We start from the raw sequence: 16,605 nt of genomic DNA, 5'->3' as shown, positions 1-16,605 counted from the left end.
AGTGCAGTGCGTCCTGCTGACAGTGTTCAGCTAAAACTACAAGTTAGTGCTTTGCGTCCTGCTCACAGTGTTCAGCTAAACCTACAAGTTGGTGTAGTGAGACCTCTGCACAGTGTTCATCTAAAGCTACATTTAGTGCAGTGCGTCCTGCTCACAGTGTTCAGCTAAAACTACAAGTTGGTGTAGTGAGACCTCTGCACAGTGTTCATCTCAAGCTACAAGTTAGTGCAGTGCGTCCTGCTCACAGTGTTTAGCTAAAACTGTAAGTTAGTGCTGTGCATCCTGCTCACAGTGTTCAGCTAAAACTACAAGTTGGTTTAGTGAGACCTCTGCACAGTGTTCATCTCAAGCTACAAGTTAGTGCAGTGCGTCCTGCTCACAGTGTTTAGCTAAAACTATAAGTTAGTGCTGTGCGTTCTGCTCACAGTGTTCAGCTAAAACTACAAGTTGGTGTAGTGAGACCTCTGCACAGTGTTCATCTAAAGCTACAAGTTAGTGCAGTGCGTCCTGCTCACAGTGTTCAGCTAAAACTACAAGTTAGTGCTGTGCATCCTGCTCACAGTGTTCAGCTAAAACTACAAGTTAGTGCTGTGCGTCCTGCTCACAGTGTTCAGCTAAAACTACAAGTTAGTGCTGTGCTTCCTGCTCACAGTGTTCAGGTAAACCTACAAGTTGGTGTAGTGAGACCTCTGCACAGTGTTCATCTAAAGCTACAAGTTAGTGCTGTGCGTCCTGCTCACAGTGTTCAGCTAAACCTACAAGTTGGTGTAGTGAGACCTCTGCACAGTGTTCATCTAAAGCTACAAGTTAGTGCAGTGCGTCCTGCTCACAGTGTTTAGCTAAAACTATAAGTTAGTGCTGTGCATCCTGCTCACAGTGTTCAGCTAAAACTACAAGTTGGTGTAGTGAGACCTCTGCACAGTGTTCATCTCAAGCTACAAGTTAGTGCAGTGCGTCCTGCTCACAGTGTTCAGCTAAAACTACAAGTTGGGGTAGTGAGACCTCTGCACAGTGTTCATCTCAAGCTACAAGTTAGTGCAGTGCGTCCTGCTCACAGTGTTTAGCTAAAACTATAAATTAGTGCTGTGTGTTCTGCTCACAGTGTTCAGCTAAAACTACAAGTTGGTGTAGTGAGACCTCTGCACAGTCTTCATCTAAAGCTAAAAGTTAGTGCAGTGCGTCCTGCTCACAGTGTTCAGCTAAAGCTACAAGTTAGTGCTGTGCATCCTGCTCACAGTGTTCAGCTAAAACTACAAGTTAGTGCTGTGCATCCTGCTCACAGTGTTCAGCTAAAACTACAAGTTAGTGCAGTGCGTTCTGCTCACAGTGTTTAGCTAAAACTATAAGTTAGTGCTGTGCGTCCTGCTCACAGTGTTCAGCTAAAACTACAAGGTAGTGCTGTGCGTCCTGCTCACAGTGTTCAGCTAAACCTACAAGTTGGTGTAGTGAGACCTCTGCACAGTGTTCATCTAAAGCTACAAGTTAGTGCTGTGCGTCCTGCTCACAGTGTTCAGCTAAACCTACAAGTTGGTGTAGTGAGACCTCTGCACAGTGTTCATCTAAAGCTACAAGTTAGTGCAGTGCGTCCTGCTCACAGTGTTCAGCTAAAACTACAAGTTAGTGCTTTGCATCCTGCTCACAGCGTTCAGCTAAAACTACAAGTTAGTGTGGTGCGTCCACCTCACAGTGTTCAGCTAAACCTACAAGTTATTTTTTTGCGAGCTCTGTACAGTGTTCACCTAAAGCTACCTGTAGACGGTTGGTGGTGTTTTCCTGATCCTATCACTACCGCAGGCAGCTAAAAAAGCTACAAGTTAGTTTTTTGCGAGCTCTGCACAGTGTTCAGCTAAAGCTACCTGTAGAAGGTTGGTGGTGTTCTCATACTACAGGCAGGCAGTTGATTTTGCTAGCTGCAGTATCAGTACATATATATATATATATATCCCAGCTTAGTGCATTACTTGCTACAGGCCATTAGTAAGTCTGGAAGGCCAAGAAGGAAAGGCAGACAGTCACAAGCCAATAAGAGAGGGCAAGCAGGCTCTGTGTCTAGTGCTAGTCGTGGAGACGGTGCATCCTCATCAGCACGTGGCCATGGGACACGCTTGGCCTTTTTTTCGACAGCTGGCCGTGTTGAGCCGCAACATGCAGAAGACTTGGTCAAGTGGATGACCAAGCCGTCCTCATCCTCCTCATCCTCTCTCACCCATGCCCAGGGTACTTTGTCTGGCAAAGCAGCGGCCTCTTCCCTCGGCTCAATGTCATCAGTGACTCCTTCCCTAGCCCCACCATGTCCTTCTGAGGAGTCCCTCGAACTGTTTGACCACAGTGTTGGGTACATGCTCCAGGAGGATGTCCAGCGTTTGGAAGGCTCCGATGATGATTCTGAGCTCGATGAAGGCAGTAACATGAGCACGGACAGAGGGGGTGCCCAAGAAGGACAGCAATCTGGCAGTCATGCTCCCCCTGCTGCAGCATACTGCCAGGTTTGCTCCAGTGATGAGGAGGGAGGGGATGATGAGGTTACTGACTCAACGTGGGTGCCTGATAGGAGAGAGGAGGAGGAGGAGGAGGCGGCACATCACCAACGAGGCAGGATGCCCTCCAGGGGCCAGCCTAAGGGCAGCACATTGACTGCATCACACCCCAAAGCTCCACATGTGCAGGGCGCTGCTATTTGCAACATATGTCTCAAGCGTATCTCGCGTGGCCAAAACATCTCCCGCTTGGGTACCACATGCTTGACCAGACATATGTTGACCTGCCATGCAGTTCGTTGGCAAGCGTATCTAAAAGACCCACACCAAAGAACAAAGAGGACCTCTCCTTGCTCCTCATCAGCTGAGATTTCCAACCCCACTAGACCTTCAGTCCTCTCTGAGACCTGCACTGAGAGGAATGAAGGTGTAGAATTAGGTGTGTCACAGCCAAGTACTTGTGGGCAATCTGCTTTTGGTACACCGACGTCAGATTGTACCAGGCAAATTTCCCTTCCCCAGCTGCTGCACCGCCGAAAGAAGTTTGCTCCCACCCATCCACATGCCCAGCGGTTGAATGCTAGCTTGGCAAAATTGCTAGCACTTCAACTGCTGCCTTTTCAGTTGGTAGACTCTGCCCCCTTCCGTGAGTTTGTGGAATGTGCGGTTCCTCAGTGGCAGGTACCCAAACGCCACTTTTTCTCACGGAAGGCGATTCCGGCTCTCTACCGGCATGTGGAAAACAATGTCCATGCCTCGCTGGACAGGGCGGTCAGCGGTAAGGTGCATATTACCGCTGACTCATGGTCCAGCAGGCATGGACAGGGACGTTACCTAAGTTTCACGGCGCATTGGGTGACTCTGCTGGCAGCTGGGAAGGATGCAGGACAAGGTGCAGTAGTGTTGGAGGTTGTTCCGCCACCACGCTTCCAAAATGCTAATGATTGTGACACACCTCTCTCCTCCACCCCCTCCTCTTCTTCTTCCTCCATGGCCTCTTCCTGTGCTTTGTCCTTAGAACCAGCGGTGCTCCGTAGCCGTTCAAGGGGCTACGCAAGTACACAGGCCAAAAGATGCCATGCGGTGCTTGAGCTGGTGTGCTTGGGGGACAGGAGCCACACTGGGGCAGAGGTTCTGTCAGCTCTGCAGGGGCAGGTTCAGAGGTGGTTGACGCCACGCCAACTTAAGGCAGGAATGGTGGTTTGCGACAATGGCACCAACCTCCTCTCTGCCCTCCGACAGGGACAAATGACCCATGTGCCCTGTTTGGCTCACGTCCTTAACTTGGTGGTGCAGCGGTTCTTGGGCAGGTACCCGGGCTTACAGGATGTCCTGAGGCAGGCCAGGAAAGTCTGTGTGCATTTCCGCCGGTCATATAATGCCAGTGTTCAGCTGATGGACCTCCAAAAGGAGTTTAACCTGCCCAAGAACCGCCTAATCTGTGACATGCCCACCAGGTGGAACTCAACGTTAGCCATGCTGCAGCGGCTGCACACGCAGCAGAGGGCCATCAATGAGTACCTGTGCGACTATGGCACCAGGACAGGGTCAGGGGAGCTTGTTTTTTTTTTCCCCACGCCAGTGGGCCATGATCAGGGATGCATGTACTGTCCTGTCACCATTTGAGGAGGCCACAAGGATGGTGAGCAGTGACAGTGCATGCATCAGTGACACTGTCCCCCTTGTCCACCTGTTGGAGCACACGCTGCGTAGAATAATGGACAGGGCACTTGAGGCAGAACAGAGGCAGGAAGAGGAGGACTTCCTTAGCTCTCAAGGCCCTCTTTATCCAGACAGTGTTCCTGCGTGCCCGCCAATCACACGGGAAGAGGACGAGGAGGAGGAGGAGGAGGAAGATTGTGTCAGTATGGAGGTGGAGCCTGGCACTCAGCATCAGCAGCAGTCTTTAAGGGATCAGTCCCAAGAAACACATGGACTTGTACGTGGCTGGGAGGAGGTGGCTGCGGACCATGTCGTCCTTAGTGACCCAGAGAACTCCGGACCGAATGCCTCAGCAAACCTATGCTGCATGGCCTCCCTGATCCTGCAAAGCCTGCGTAAGGATCCTCGTATTCGTGGTATCAAGGAGAAGGACCAATACTGGCTGGCAACCCTCCTTGATCCACGTTACAAGGGTAAGGTTGCGAACCTTATCTTGCCATCGCAGAGGGAGCAGAGGATGAAACATCTTCGGGAGGCCTTGCAGAAAGGTCTGTGCAACGCGTTCCCAGAGACTGGGAGGTTACATACTCCTGTTTCTGGACAACGTGTTGCTGAGGCTTCGGTCAGTCAAAGAAGGAGCGGTGGAGAAGGTGGCCGTCTGACCGATGCGTTCAGACAATTTTTTGGTCCGCAGCCCCAAGGTATGATCGGTTCCAGCAACCATCACCAGCGTCTGTTTTACATGGTGCAGGAATACCTAGGGGCAAGATCAGACTTGGGCACCTTTCCCACCGAAAATCCTCTGGGTTACTGGGTCTTGAGGATGGATTACTGGCCAGAGCTTGCACAGTATGCAATTGAGCTACTGGCCTGTCCTGCATCCAGCGTTCTTTCGGAACGCACATTCAGTGCTGCTGGAGGCGTGGTAACCGATCACAGGGTGCGTCTGTCCACCGACTCGGTCGATCGACTGACCTTCATAAAAATGAATCAGTCTTGGATCACCACCAGCTACCAAGCACCTGATGCTGATGTAACCGAATAATTTTTTTTTAAATCTCAGATCCCTTCAAAGACTGCCTATGCTGATGCTGAGTGACTATCCCTGAGTATTTATCCTCTTCCTCCTCAATCATCACGCTGATAGCTTGTAAGAACATTTTTGGTTCTGGGCGCCACCACCAGTGCCTAAGGCACAATTTTTCTGCCCCTGTTTAACAGGGGCGTGTAATTACAATTTTTGATGCAATACTTTGCAGCAGGGCTCGTTCCTGCGTTCCAACTAGAGTGTCTGTGAGGGGTTGCAGTGTTGTGGCACCAGCACCAGTGCATAAGGCCCAATTTTTCTGCCCCTGTTTAACAGGGGCGTGTAATTAAAATTTTTGATGCAATACTTTGCAGCAGGGCTCGTTCCTGCGTTCCAACTAGAGTGTCGGTGGGGGGTTGCAGTGTTGTGGCACCACCACCACCAAAGGCCCAATTTTTCTGCCCCTGTTCAACAGGGGCATGTAATTACAATTCTTGATCTAATATTTCACAGCAGGGCCCTGTGAAGGCTTACAGTGTTGTGGCCACAACAAAACCTAAGGCCCAAATTTCTGCTGAGTATATAGGGCAGGCCCCTACTTTCAAACATCTAACTTACAAACGACTCCTACTTGCAAACGGAAGGAGACAACAGGAAGTGAGATGAAATCTACCCCTAGGAAGGGAAATTCTCTCCTGTAAGAGTTAATATGGGAAAAACATTTCTCCTTTCCACTGATGCTTTCCAATCCTTGTTCCACAAAAAAACCCAAATTCTCAAAAAGCATTTGTCATTGGGACAAAAAGTGAGGTGAAATCTTCTTTTTTACTTTAAGCATCATTAAAATCACTGCTCCCGAAAAAACGGCCGTTTTTAAAAGTTTTTTTTGCATTGATACATGTCCCCTGGGGTAGGACCCGGGTCCCCAAACCCTTTTTTAGGACAATACCATGCAAATTGGCCTTTAAAATGAGCACTTTTGATTTCGAACGTTCGAGTCCCATAGACGTCAATGGGGTTCTAACGTTCGTGCGAACTTTCGGTCCGTTCGCAGTTTCTGGTGCGAACCGAACCGGGGGGTGTTCGGCTCATCCCTATCCAATACAAACAGAGTTTAATTAAGTTGGGATCTTACTATTTACACTACACATTCTCTAGTTCTTTATACACAGGTATCTGTATTATTGGTTATTATTACCGGAGGGGGATTATATATGTATTAGTATATAATTACACATACAACCGTTATCAAGGAGGGGTATCCCCATTGTTGGGTCAGCACGTCAGCTCCCCATCCTCTCCATTCGTCCCCCCAATTACATCTGCTCATGCCCAAATAACTAACTATAGGGAGCGCCATTACCCCATTATCTATCTTTGTCTGTAACCATACATGGATCTATTGGCGTCCAGGATCAACAAAAAGTTAGACAATTCTGTGTCAAGGACAAGGGATCCACTCGCATGCGGGACAGATGCGTTAGTAACCCCTTGGGATCAGTTTTCACTGATTTATGCCTTCCCCCCAGTTCAGCTGCTAGCGCGATTTCTACGCAGGATTGAAGAGGAAGGGAAGCCGGTAATACTTGTAGCCCCAGCATGGCCCAGAAGATCCTGGTATGTAGAGATCGTAAGGTTGGCAGTAGGGAAACCGCAAACTCTTCCGCCCCGTCCAGACTTGCTTTCACAAGGACCAGTGTTCCGTCCTGCCTTACAGTCGCTAAATTTAATGGTTTGGCTATTGAAGCCCACATATTAATGAGTCGGGGGCTTTCAGGTTTAGTGGTAACTACCCTGATTAATGCAAGGAAGCCGGCCTCTAGGACCATTTATTATAGGGTCTGGAGGTCCTATGTTTCTTGGTGTGAAACCAAAAGATGGCATCCTCAGAAGTATGACATAGGAAGAATTCTTGCCTTCGTACAGTTGGGGGTAGAAATATAGCTAGCCTTGAGTACAATCAAGGGTCAGATCTCAGCCTTGTCAGTGTTTTTTCAAAGGCTGCTTGCTTCGCATTCTTTGATCAGGGCCTTTATACAAGGGGTAACTCGTATAACTCTGCCAGTTAGGTGACCCTTGTGCCCATGGGACTTGAATCTAGTTTTATCAGCCTTACAAAGACAGCCTTTTGAGCCGATGCGCCATATTCCCTTGATTCTTTTGACATAGAAGTTGGGGTTTTTTTTGGTGGCAGTAACCTCGGCAAGGAGAGAATTATTCATAAGGATAAGGTGGTGTTGCGTCCTCACCCAACCTTTCTGCCTAAGGTAGTGTCCAGTTTTCACCTGAACCAAGATGTCTCCCTGCCTTCCTTTTTACCAGATCCTCGTTCTCCAGAGGAAAAATTGTTACATTCTCTCGATGTAGTGAGAGCTGTCAGGGTCTATCTGAAGGTGACAGCTCAGATATGGCAAACTGATGCTTTGTTTGTGCTGCCAGAAGGGCCCAGGAAAGGGCAGGCAGAGTCGAAATTGACTATTTCAAAGTGGATTCGTCAGGTTATAATTCAGGCTTATGGTTTGAAAAGAAAGATTCCACCTTTTCAAGTTAAAGCGCACTCTACCAGGGCAGTGAGTGCTTCATGGGCGGTGCATCACCAAGCCTCTATGACTCAGATTTGCAAGGCCGCAACTTGGTCGTCAGTACTTACATTTACTAAATGTTATCACTTGGATGTAAGACGACAGGAGGATGCCGCTTTGGGCGCAGTGTACTGCAGGCAGCAGTATAGGTCCTCACATCTGATGGCAGCCTGCTTTTATTTGTGTCTCCCTCCCCTCAGAGGCATTGCTTTGGAACATCCCACATAGTAATTACTATGGCTGCTCTGTTTCCCGTGATGTACGATAAAGAAAATAGGATTTTTATAACAGCTTACCTGTAAAATCCTTTTCTTGGAGTACATCACGGGACACAGAGGTCCCTCCCCTCTTATTGGGATATATATATTGCTTTGCTACAAAAACTGAGGTACTTTCTGTATGGGAGGGGTTATATAGAGGGGGACTTTATGTCTTTGGGTGTGCCAGTGTCCATTCACCTATAGGTGGTGTATAACCCACATAGTTATTACTATGGCTGCTCTGTGTCCCGTGATGTACTTCAAGAAAAGGATTTTACAGGTAAGCTGTTATAAAAATCCTATTATATGTGACCAACCTGCTTATCTCATGCAAGGTGAAAGCAGGCATTGCATTACAGAATATATTGTACCAGTATATTTCCATTTTTTATTTTGTTAAATAACTGATATGTATATAAATACCACAAATATTACACATATTTATCTGGCTATTTTGGTTTGTGTCAGGAAATGAAGATCCCACTAGAAGATGCAAGCGTCTCTGTCACCTGCTATTCAGTTAAGAAGGCGAAGATGATCTCACAAGTCCAACCTTAGACTATATCACCACATCACGTCATCAATAACTGACCTACTGTACTGTATTTCATTCAGCTAGATGTGTCTAGTGTCCCATCATCTAGTATTAAAGTAGAACTATAGGCAAAACTTTTTTTTTTTCATTTTGGATAGAGTAAGGGGGGATATAACCCCTGTCAATTTATTTTTACCTTCTGTGTGCCATTGGGGAGATTTACTTTAATTTCCTGTCCCATAGCCAAAACAGGAAGTGAGAACAAATCCCTGCAAATTAAGGGAATTAAGGGAATTCCTTGGGTACCCCAGAACTAGTGTCCCCATTGGAATATTTCCCCTCTATTACTTTTCTGGGGACAAGCCAAATTTTGGGATTTTACTTTCCCTTTCAATGATAAAGGATAACTATGTAAAAAAATAATAAAGATGTTGTGCGCTGCCACTTACAGTGGTACCTTGGATTACGAGCATAATATGTTCCAGAAGAATGCTTGTAATCCAAAGCACTCGTATATCAAAGCGAGTTTCCCCATAGGAAATGATGGAAATTCAGATAATCCATTCCAGTGGCACTGCTAGTCTATGCAGTACCACGTGTAACCAGAGGTGGGGGGGCTCCGGAGACATTCGGAATCACTCGGGGAGCACTCGAAGCCACGTCACACCCCAGAGGCTTGAATCCTGCTCGTTTGTCAAGACAATGCTCGCAAACCGAGTCGGGATTAAAAAAAAATAATAGCTTGTATTGCGAAATGCTCGTAAACCGCGTTACTCGCAATCCGTGGTATTACTGTATTCCTATATATAACATGAGGCTGCTGCTATCACTAAATGTGTTCCCACATACAGTGCAATCGGTAAAGAAAAAAGTTGTGATTGCGCTGCCCAATAGTGAACAATCAGCGAATCAATGAATCAATCAGTGAATCAGTGAATCAATCAGTGAACAATCAATCATTCAATCATTTGAAAAAACAAAAAATAGTGGCTTACATAAATATTGGGTTAACAATAAACTCCTGTGCTAAAAATTTCCTTCCTTTCTTTCTTTCTTTCTTTCTTTCTTTCTTTCTTTCTTTCTTTCTTTCTTTCTTTCTTTCTTTCTTTCTTTCTTTCTTTCTTTCTTTCTTTCTTTCTTTCTTTCTTTCTTTCTTTTTTTCTTTCTTTCTTTCTTTCTTTCTTTCTTTCTTTCTTTCTTTCTTTCTGTTAAGGACACAGCAGCTGGCTTCCTAGGCCGGTCCTTAACAACCAGCTATTCACTATGCTCTGATTGGGCAAAGCTTTGCCCAATCAGGGCTTGGAACACACTGTTGTTACTCTCAAGAAGCTGATCCAGAGCAATGATGTGCAGCTGATACTAGGGAGATTACATGTAGACAGAAAGATGAACTATTTATGATATGCATTGCTTCAGCAAATTAAGTGTCACCCTATTAGAGTTTAGAACTACTTTCAATCTGTCAATTGTAAGTATACAACAGATAACATAAGTGCCTAGCGGGTCGTTATAAATTGTATATATCATTTTCTAACATGATTTAGTTGTTAATATGAGCTACTCCACTTACCAAGCAGGTACCATCATAGGACAGGATAAGCCTACACTCTGTACCCACTGAGTTCTCACAGTACGCCTGTTGTACAATATGCTTTAATTACAGTACACAAGCTGGAGTCACTGCTTCACATGCCAATAAATAAATAAAAACTTACTTGTACCCCTGAGCCATCTCGTAGGGAAATTGATCACTTATGGTGGTAACGGTTCCAGGGGAGTTAATGTCTTGATATTGAAAATATATTTGAATTTGATTTATGAAGTTACCTTTGTAAGCAAGGCAAAGCTGAAAGTAAGACAAAAAAACAAACAAAAACCTTTTATCAGCCATCCTGCATCCAGAGCATTTACAAGTTCTGTTGCATCTGTTACTAAATCTGCAAATCAGTTTACCTTGACTGCTGCAAACTTAACTTGTCTGGTGTTCCACTAACAAGACTCTGAAATCTACAGCTCATCCATGAATGCTGCTTCAAGACATATCTATACCTTGACCATATGCTGCCGGTCTCTGCCACAAACTTTACGGGTCTGTAGGACCCCATTTTGGCCCATGTTGGGTTATAGATTAGGAGTACCCACCTATCTATTCAGTCACGCTGTATCCAATCACAGGTCCTTGCACTACAGAGTTGATGGTAGACTTAAAGGAGATTGTACAATCAAACTGTATAGTGTATGTTGAGCTGTACAGAATCCAGGGCACACCTCTCCTGTTTTCAATACTACAGCTCTAGCCACATAGGCTGTTATCTCATCTCTTATTTCCTGCACACTTTAAAATGCCAAATGAACGATCTGTGCAAGATTAAAGTTAAGGTAGGAAAAGAAAAATGTAATGCCTGTGTATTTAGTGAGAAGGGTGAGCACTGATTGATTGCATTTCATTTAAAAAAAGTGCACCTGGAAATGGGTGGGTACATAGGAGGGTTAATGATGCAGGGTGTGTGGTCAGCTGGTCAACTCCTTCCTGTGTCATGACCTACAGGAAGTAAGGCAGAAGTAATGGATACGTGTTTGGAAACATCCATGAGGACAGTAAGGTAAGCGTCTGTAGAATATATTAATTAATATATATTTTTGCAAAAGAAGTACATTAATGTTATATTGGTACATAGGGGAGCTGGAATTTAGGAAAAAAAAAGAAGGAGAACAAAGGTGAACTTAGCCTTTAATACAGGTTTAGAGAGACTGCTGGCATTTGTATGCTGAAAGAAGAATATTTCCTCACAGTGAAGCTGAGACTGAACTACACATTCCATGAACACTCACAAGGGGGCAGGAGGATATTAAAGTAAAATCCCCGGAAGACAGAGGAGGCAGAGAGACTTTGCTGCTGTAAGGATGTGTGTGGAGCCGCGTGGGCCCGAACCAGACTGGGTTCAGCCAGAAAGCCACTAGTATCATTGGAAAGCCGAGTGTCTTGAGGAGGCAGACTTGTGGAGATCTGCAGGCGCTCAGATCGGGTCATCATCATGACAACTAGATCTTTAAAAGGACAAAGGGTGCCCTTCAACAAGACACCAATCGATTTGCTCTGCTTTGTCTAGGCACCTGGTGAGAGCGTTACTAACCCATTTAACACTATATTTGCTGCCAGTGTGTAAGCTGTTTCAAGTTAAGCCAGGCCTCTGCATTGGAGCACAGGTGCTATAGCCCATCTATTACCAGTCTGCCATTCTTGTGCAATCAGCACATGTGTCAGCTCCCATCTATTGCTTCACTCTGCCATTCTTACTCGTTTCTAGGGATGAGCCGAATACCCCCCATTACGGTTTGCGGCAGAACATGCGAACAGGCAAAAAATTTGTGCGAACACCGTTAAAGTCTATGGGACAAGAACATGAAAAATCAAAAGTGCTCATTTTAAAAGCTAATATGCAAGTTATTGCCATAAAAAGTGTTTGGGGACCCGGGTCCTGCCCCAGGGGACATGTATCAATGCAAAAAAAAGTTTTAAAAATGTCTGTTTTTTCGGGAGCAGTGATTTTAATAATGCTTAAATTGAAACAATAAAAATGAAATATTACTTTAAATATTGTGCCTGGGGGGTGACATAGTATGCCTGTAAAGTGGCACAGTTTTCCTGTGTTTATAACAGTCCCACTGCAAAATGACATTTCTAAAGGAAAAAAAGTCATTTAAAATTGCTAGCGGCTGTAATGTATTGTCGGCTCCCGGCAATATAGATGAAAATCATTGAGAAAAACGTCATGGGTTCCCCCCACCCCCCCATTCTATTGCCAGGCCCTTTGGGTCTGGTATGGATATTAAGCGGAACCCCGCACCCACATTTAAAAAAAAAAGGCGTGGGGCCCCCAGGCCCTAAATACTCTGAACAGCAGTATACAGGCGGTCCCCGGGTTACAAACAAGATAGGGACTGTAGGTTTGTTCCTAAGTTGAATCTGTTTGTAAGTCGGAACCGGTACATTTTTTAAGTGTAGCTCCAGCCAAAAAATCTATTTTTAAGCTTTTTGGGTAGCATAGGGAAGGGTTATCACCCCTGTAACATTTGTTTTGCTGTCTGTGCCCCTGTTCAGAATATTTCAAGTCACTTTTTGTCCCAATGACAGTTGGATTTTGAAAATTTTGGCTTATTACGGAAACACAAGGATTGGTGCTAAAGCATCCCATATTAACTCTTACAGGAGAGAATTTCCCTTCCTAGGGGTAGATTTCCTCTCACTTCTTGTTGTCTCCCTCCGTTTGTAAGTCAGATGTTTGTAAGTATTGGACCGCCTGTATATACTATATAGCCTGCCCTATATACTCTGCAGAAAATTGGGCCTTAGGTGTTGGTGATACCAGAACACTGTAACCCCTCACAGATACTCTTGTTGAGCACAGGAACGGGTCCTGCTGTGAAATATTAGATCAAAAATTGTAATTACATGCCCCTGTTAAACAGGGGCAGAAAAATTGGGCCTTAGGCAATGTTGGTGGTGCCACAACACTGTAACCCCTCACAGTTACTCTTGGTGGGCGAAGGAACGGGCCCTGCTGTGAAATATTTTATCAAAAATTGTAATTACATGTCCCTGTTAAACAGGGGCAGAAAAATTGGGACTTAGGCAGTGGTGGTGGTGGTGCCACAACACTGTAACCCCTCACAGTTACTCTTGATGGGTGCAGGAACGGCCCTGCTGTGAAATATTAGATCAAAAATTGTAATTACATGCCCCTGTTAAACAGGGGCAGAAAAATTGGGCCTTAGGCAGTGGTGGTGCCACAACACTGTAACCCCTCATGTTGATCTTGGTGGGCGCAGGAACGGCCCTGCTGTGAAATTTTAGATCAAAAATTGTAATTACACGCCCTTGTTAAACAGGGGCAGAAAAATTGGGTCTTAGGCAGTGGTGGTGGTGCCACAACACTGTAACCCCTCACAGTTACTCTTGGTGGGCACAGGAACGGCCCTGCTGTGAAATATTAGATCAAAAATTGTAATTACACACCCTGTTAAACAGGGGCAGAAAAATTGGACCTTAGGCAGTGGTGGTGGTGCCCTAAACCAAAAATATTCTTAGAAGCTATCATCATCAAATTTGAAGAGGAATAGGATAGTCACTCAGCATAATAGGATAGTCACTCAGCATAGGCAGTCTTCAAGGGATCCCACATTCATAGAAAAATCAATCGGTTACATCATCATCAGGTGCTTGGTAGCTGGTGATCCAAGACTGATTCATTTTTATGAATGTGAGCCTATTGATGGAGTCTGTGGACAGGCGCACTCTGTGATCAGTTACAAATCCTCCAGCAGCACTGAATGTGCGTTCAGAAAGAACACTGGATGCAGGACAGGCCAGTAGCTTAATTGCATATTGAGCAAGCTCTGGCCCGTGTTCCATCCTCAAGACCCAGTGGATGCTCTGTTGGAAAGGTCTCCAAGTCTGATCTTGCCCCTAGATATTCCTGCACCATGTAATGCAGACGCTGGCAATGGTTGCTGGAACCGATCAGACCTTGGCGCTGAGAACTGAAGAATTGTCTGAACGCATCGGTCAGCCGGCCACCTTCTCCACAGCTCTTTCTGTGACTAAACGAAGCCTCAGCAACACGTTGTCCAGCACCAGGGAATTGTTACCTCCAATGGTCTGGAAACGCATTGAACAAACCTTTCTTCAAGGGTTCCTGAAGATGTTTCATCCTATGCGAAGGCTGGATAAGTTCTTTAACCTTACCCTTGTAACGTGGATCAAGAAGGGTTGCCAGTCAGTAATGATCCCTCTCCTTGATACCACAAATCCTAGGGTCCTTTCGCAGGCTTTGCAGAACCAGGAATGCCATGCAGCATAAGTTTGCAGAGGTATTCAATCCTAAGTCCTCTGGGACACTAAGGATCACATGATCTGCAACTACCTCCTCCCAGCCACATACAACTCCATGGGTTTATGGGGACTGAAAACAATCCCTTGAAGACTGCTGCTGAGTGTTATCCTTCACCTCCTTGCTGACACAATCCTCCTCCTCCTCTTCTTCCTGTGTGTTCGGCGGGCCCACAGGAATACTATCTGGATAAAGGGGGCCTTGAGAGGTAATGAAGTCCTTCTCTTCCTCCCGCTTTTCTGCCTCAAGTGCCCTGTCCATTATTCCACGAATCGTGTGCTCCAACAGGAAGACAAGAGGGACAGTATCACTGATGCATGCATTGTCACTGCTCACCATCCTCGTGGCCTCCTCAAATGGCGACAGGACAGTGCATGCATCCTTGATCAGTAGCCACTGGCGTGGTGAAAAAAAGCCAAGCTCCCCTGACCCTGTCCTGGTGCCATACTCACACAGGTACTCATTGTTGGCCCTCTGCTGCATGTGCAGCCGCTGCAGCATTGCCAATGTTGAGTTTCACCTGGTGGGCATGTCACAAATGAGGCAGTTCTTGGGCAGGTTGCATTCACTTTGAATGTCAGTCAGCCGAGCATTGGCATTATATGACCGGCGGAAATGACCACAGACTTTCCTGGCCTGCCTCAGGAGAGCCAAACAGGGAACATGGGTCAAGTGTCCCTGTCGGAGGGTGGAGAGGAGGTTGGTGCCATTGTCCCATACAACCATTCCTGGCTAAAGCCGGCATGGCGTCAACCACCTCTGAGCCTGCCCCTGCAGAGCTGACAGAATCTCTGCCCCAGTGTGACTCCTGTCCCCTAAGCAGACCAACTCAAGCACCGCATGGCATCTTTTTGCCTGAGTGCTTGCGTAGCCCCTAGAACGGCTATGGAGCACCGCTGGTTCAGAGGAGAAATCTGCAGAGGAAGAGGCAGGCCATAGTGGAAGAAGAAGAGAAGGGGGTGGAGGAGAAAGCTGTGGCAGAATCACCACTAGCATTTTGGAGGCGTGGTGGTGGAATAAACTCCCACAATACTGAACCCTGTCCTGCATCCTTCCCAGCTGCCAACAGAGTTACCCAGTGCGCCGTGAAAGAAAGGTAACGTCCCTGTCCATGCCTGCTGGACCATGAGTCAACGGTATTATGCATCTTACTGCTGACTGCCCTGTCCAACGAGGCCAAGACATTGCCTTTCACGTGCCGGTAGAGAGCCAGAATGGACTTCCGTGTAAAGAAATGGTGTTTGGGAACCTGCCACTGAGGTACCGCACATTTCACAAATTTACAAAAGGGGGCAGAGTCTACCAGCTGAAAAGGCAGCAGTTGCAGTGCTAGCAATTTGGCCAAGCTAGCATTCAGACGCTGAGCATGTGGATGGCTGGGACAGAATTTCTGTCTACGGTTTAGCAACTGGGGTAGGGAAATTTGCCTGCTAAAATCGGATGGTGGTGTACCGCTAGCACATTGGCCGCAAGTACTTGGGACACCTACGACTATACCTACATTCCTCTCAGTGCAGGTTTCTGAGAGGACTGGAGGTATAGTGGGGTTGGAGATCCCAGATGAGGAGCAAGGAGATGTCCGCCTTGTTCTTTGATGTGGGTCTTTCAAGTGCTCTTGCCAACGGACTGCATGGGAAGTCGTCATATGTCTGGTCAAGCATGTGTTTTGACCATACTTGATCTGCTTCAGACATAGGTTGCAAACAGCAATGGTGCGATCTGCTGCACACGTGTCAAAAAAGGCCCACACCAAAGAACTTTTCAAAATAAGCGGGGAGTCAGCAGCACCCTGCACCTGCTTAGCTCTACGGTGTGATGCAGTAGGGTGGCTGCCCTTATACTGCACCTTGGAGGGCATCCTGCCTCGTTCGAGATGTGCCTCCTCCTCCTCTCTTCTATCAGGCACCCAAGTAGAGTCAGTGACCTCATCATTCCCTCCCTGCTCGTCCCTGGGGCAAACTTGGCATTATGCTGCAGCTGGGGGAACATGACTGCCAGCTTCTTGTCCTTCTTGGGCACCCCCTCTTCTCTCTGGGCTCACATTACTGCCTTCATCCTCAACCTGGGTACCATCATCAGAGCCTTCAAAATGCTGCGCATCCTCCTGCAGCATGTACCCGACACTGTGGTCGAATAGTTTGGGGGACTCCTCCGTGCATGATGGTGGGGCT

The 16,605-nt window shown here is 46.6% G+C and overlaps 1 protein-coding gene across 1 annotated transcript in view; it reads right to left on the bottom strand.

Annotated features, from left to right (window-relative positions):
- LOC141146080 (fibrocystin-L-like) overlaps positions 1-16,605 on the bottom strand; it is a 364,397-nt gene that overhangs the window by 243,059 nt on the left and 104,733 nt on the right. Inside the window, exon 22 of the mRNA XM_073632840.1 lies at positions 10,259-10,389. Coding sequence (XP_073488941.1) covers positions 10,259-10,389 — 131 coding nt within the window. The remainder of the gene's footprint in view (positions 1-10,258; positions 10,390-16,605) is intronic.

The sequence above is a fragment of the Aquarana catesbeiana genome, linkage group LG05 (assembly GCF_042186555.1).
Source record: "Aquarana catesbeiana isolate 2022-GZ linkage group LG05, ASM4218655v1, whole genome shotgun sequence".
NCBI classification, from domain to species: Eukaryota; Metazoa; Chordata; class Amphibia; order Anura; family Ranidae; genus Aquarana; species Aquarana catesbeiana.
The sequence above is the reverse complement of the archived record's forward strand: the minus strand, read 5'-3'. Positions and strand labels throughout refer to the sequence as shown.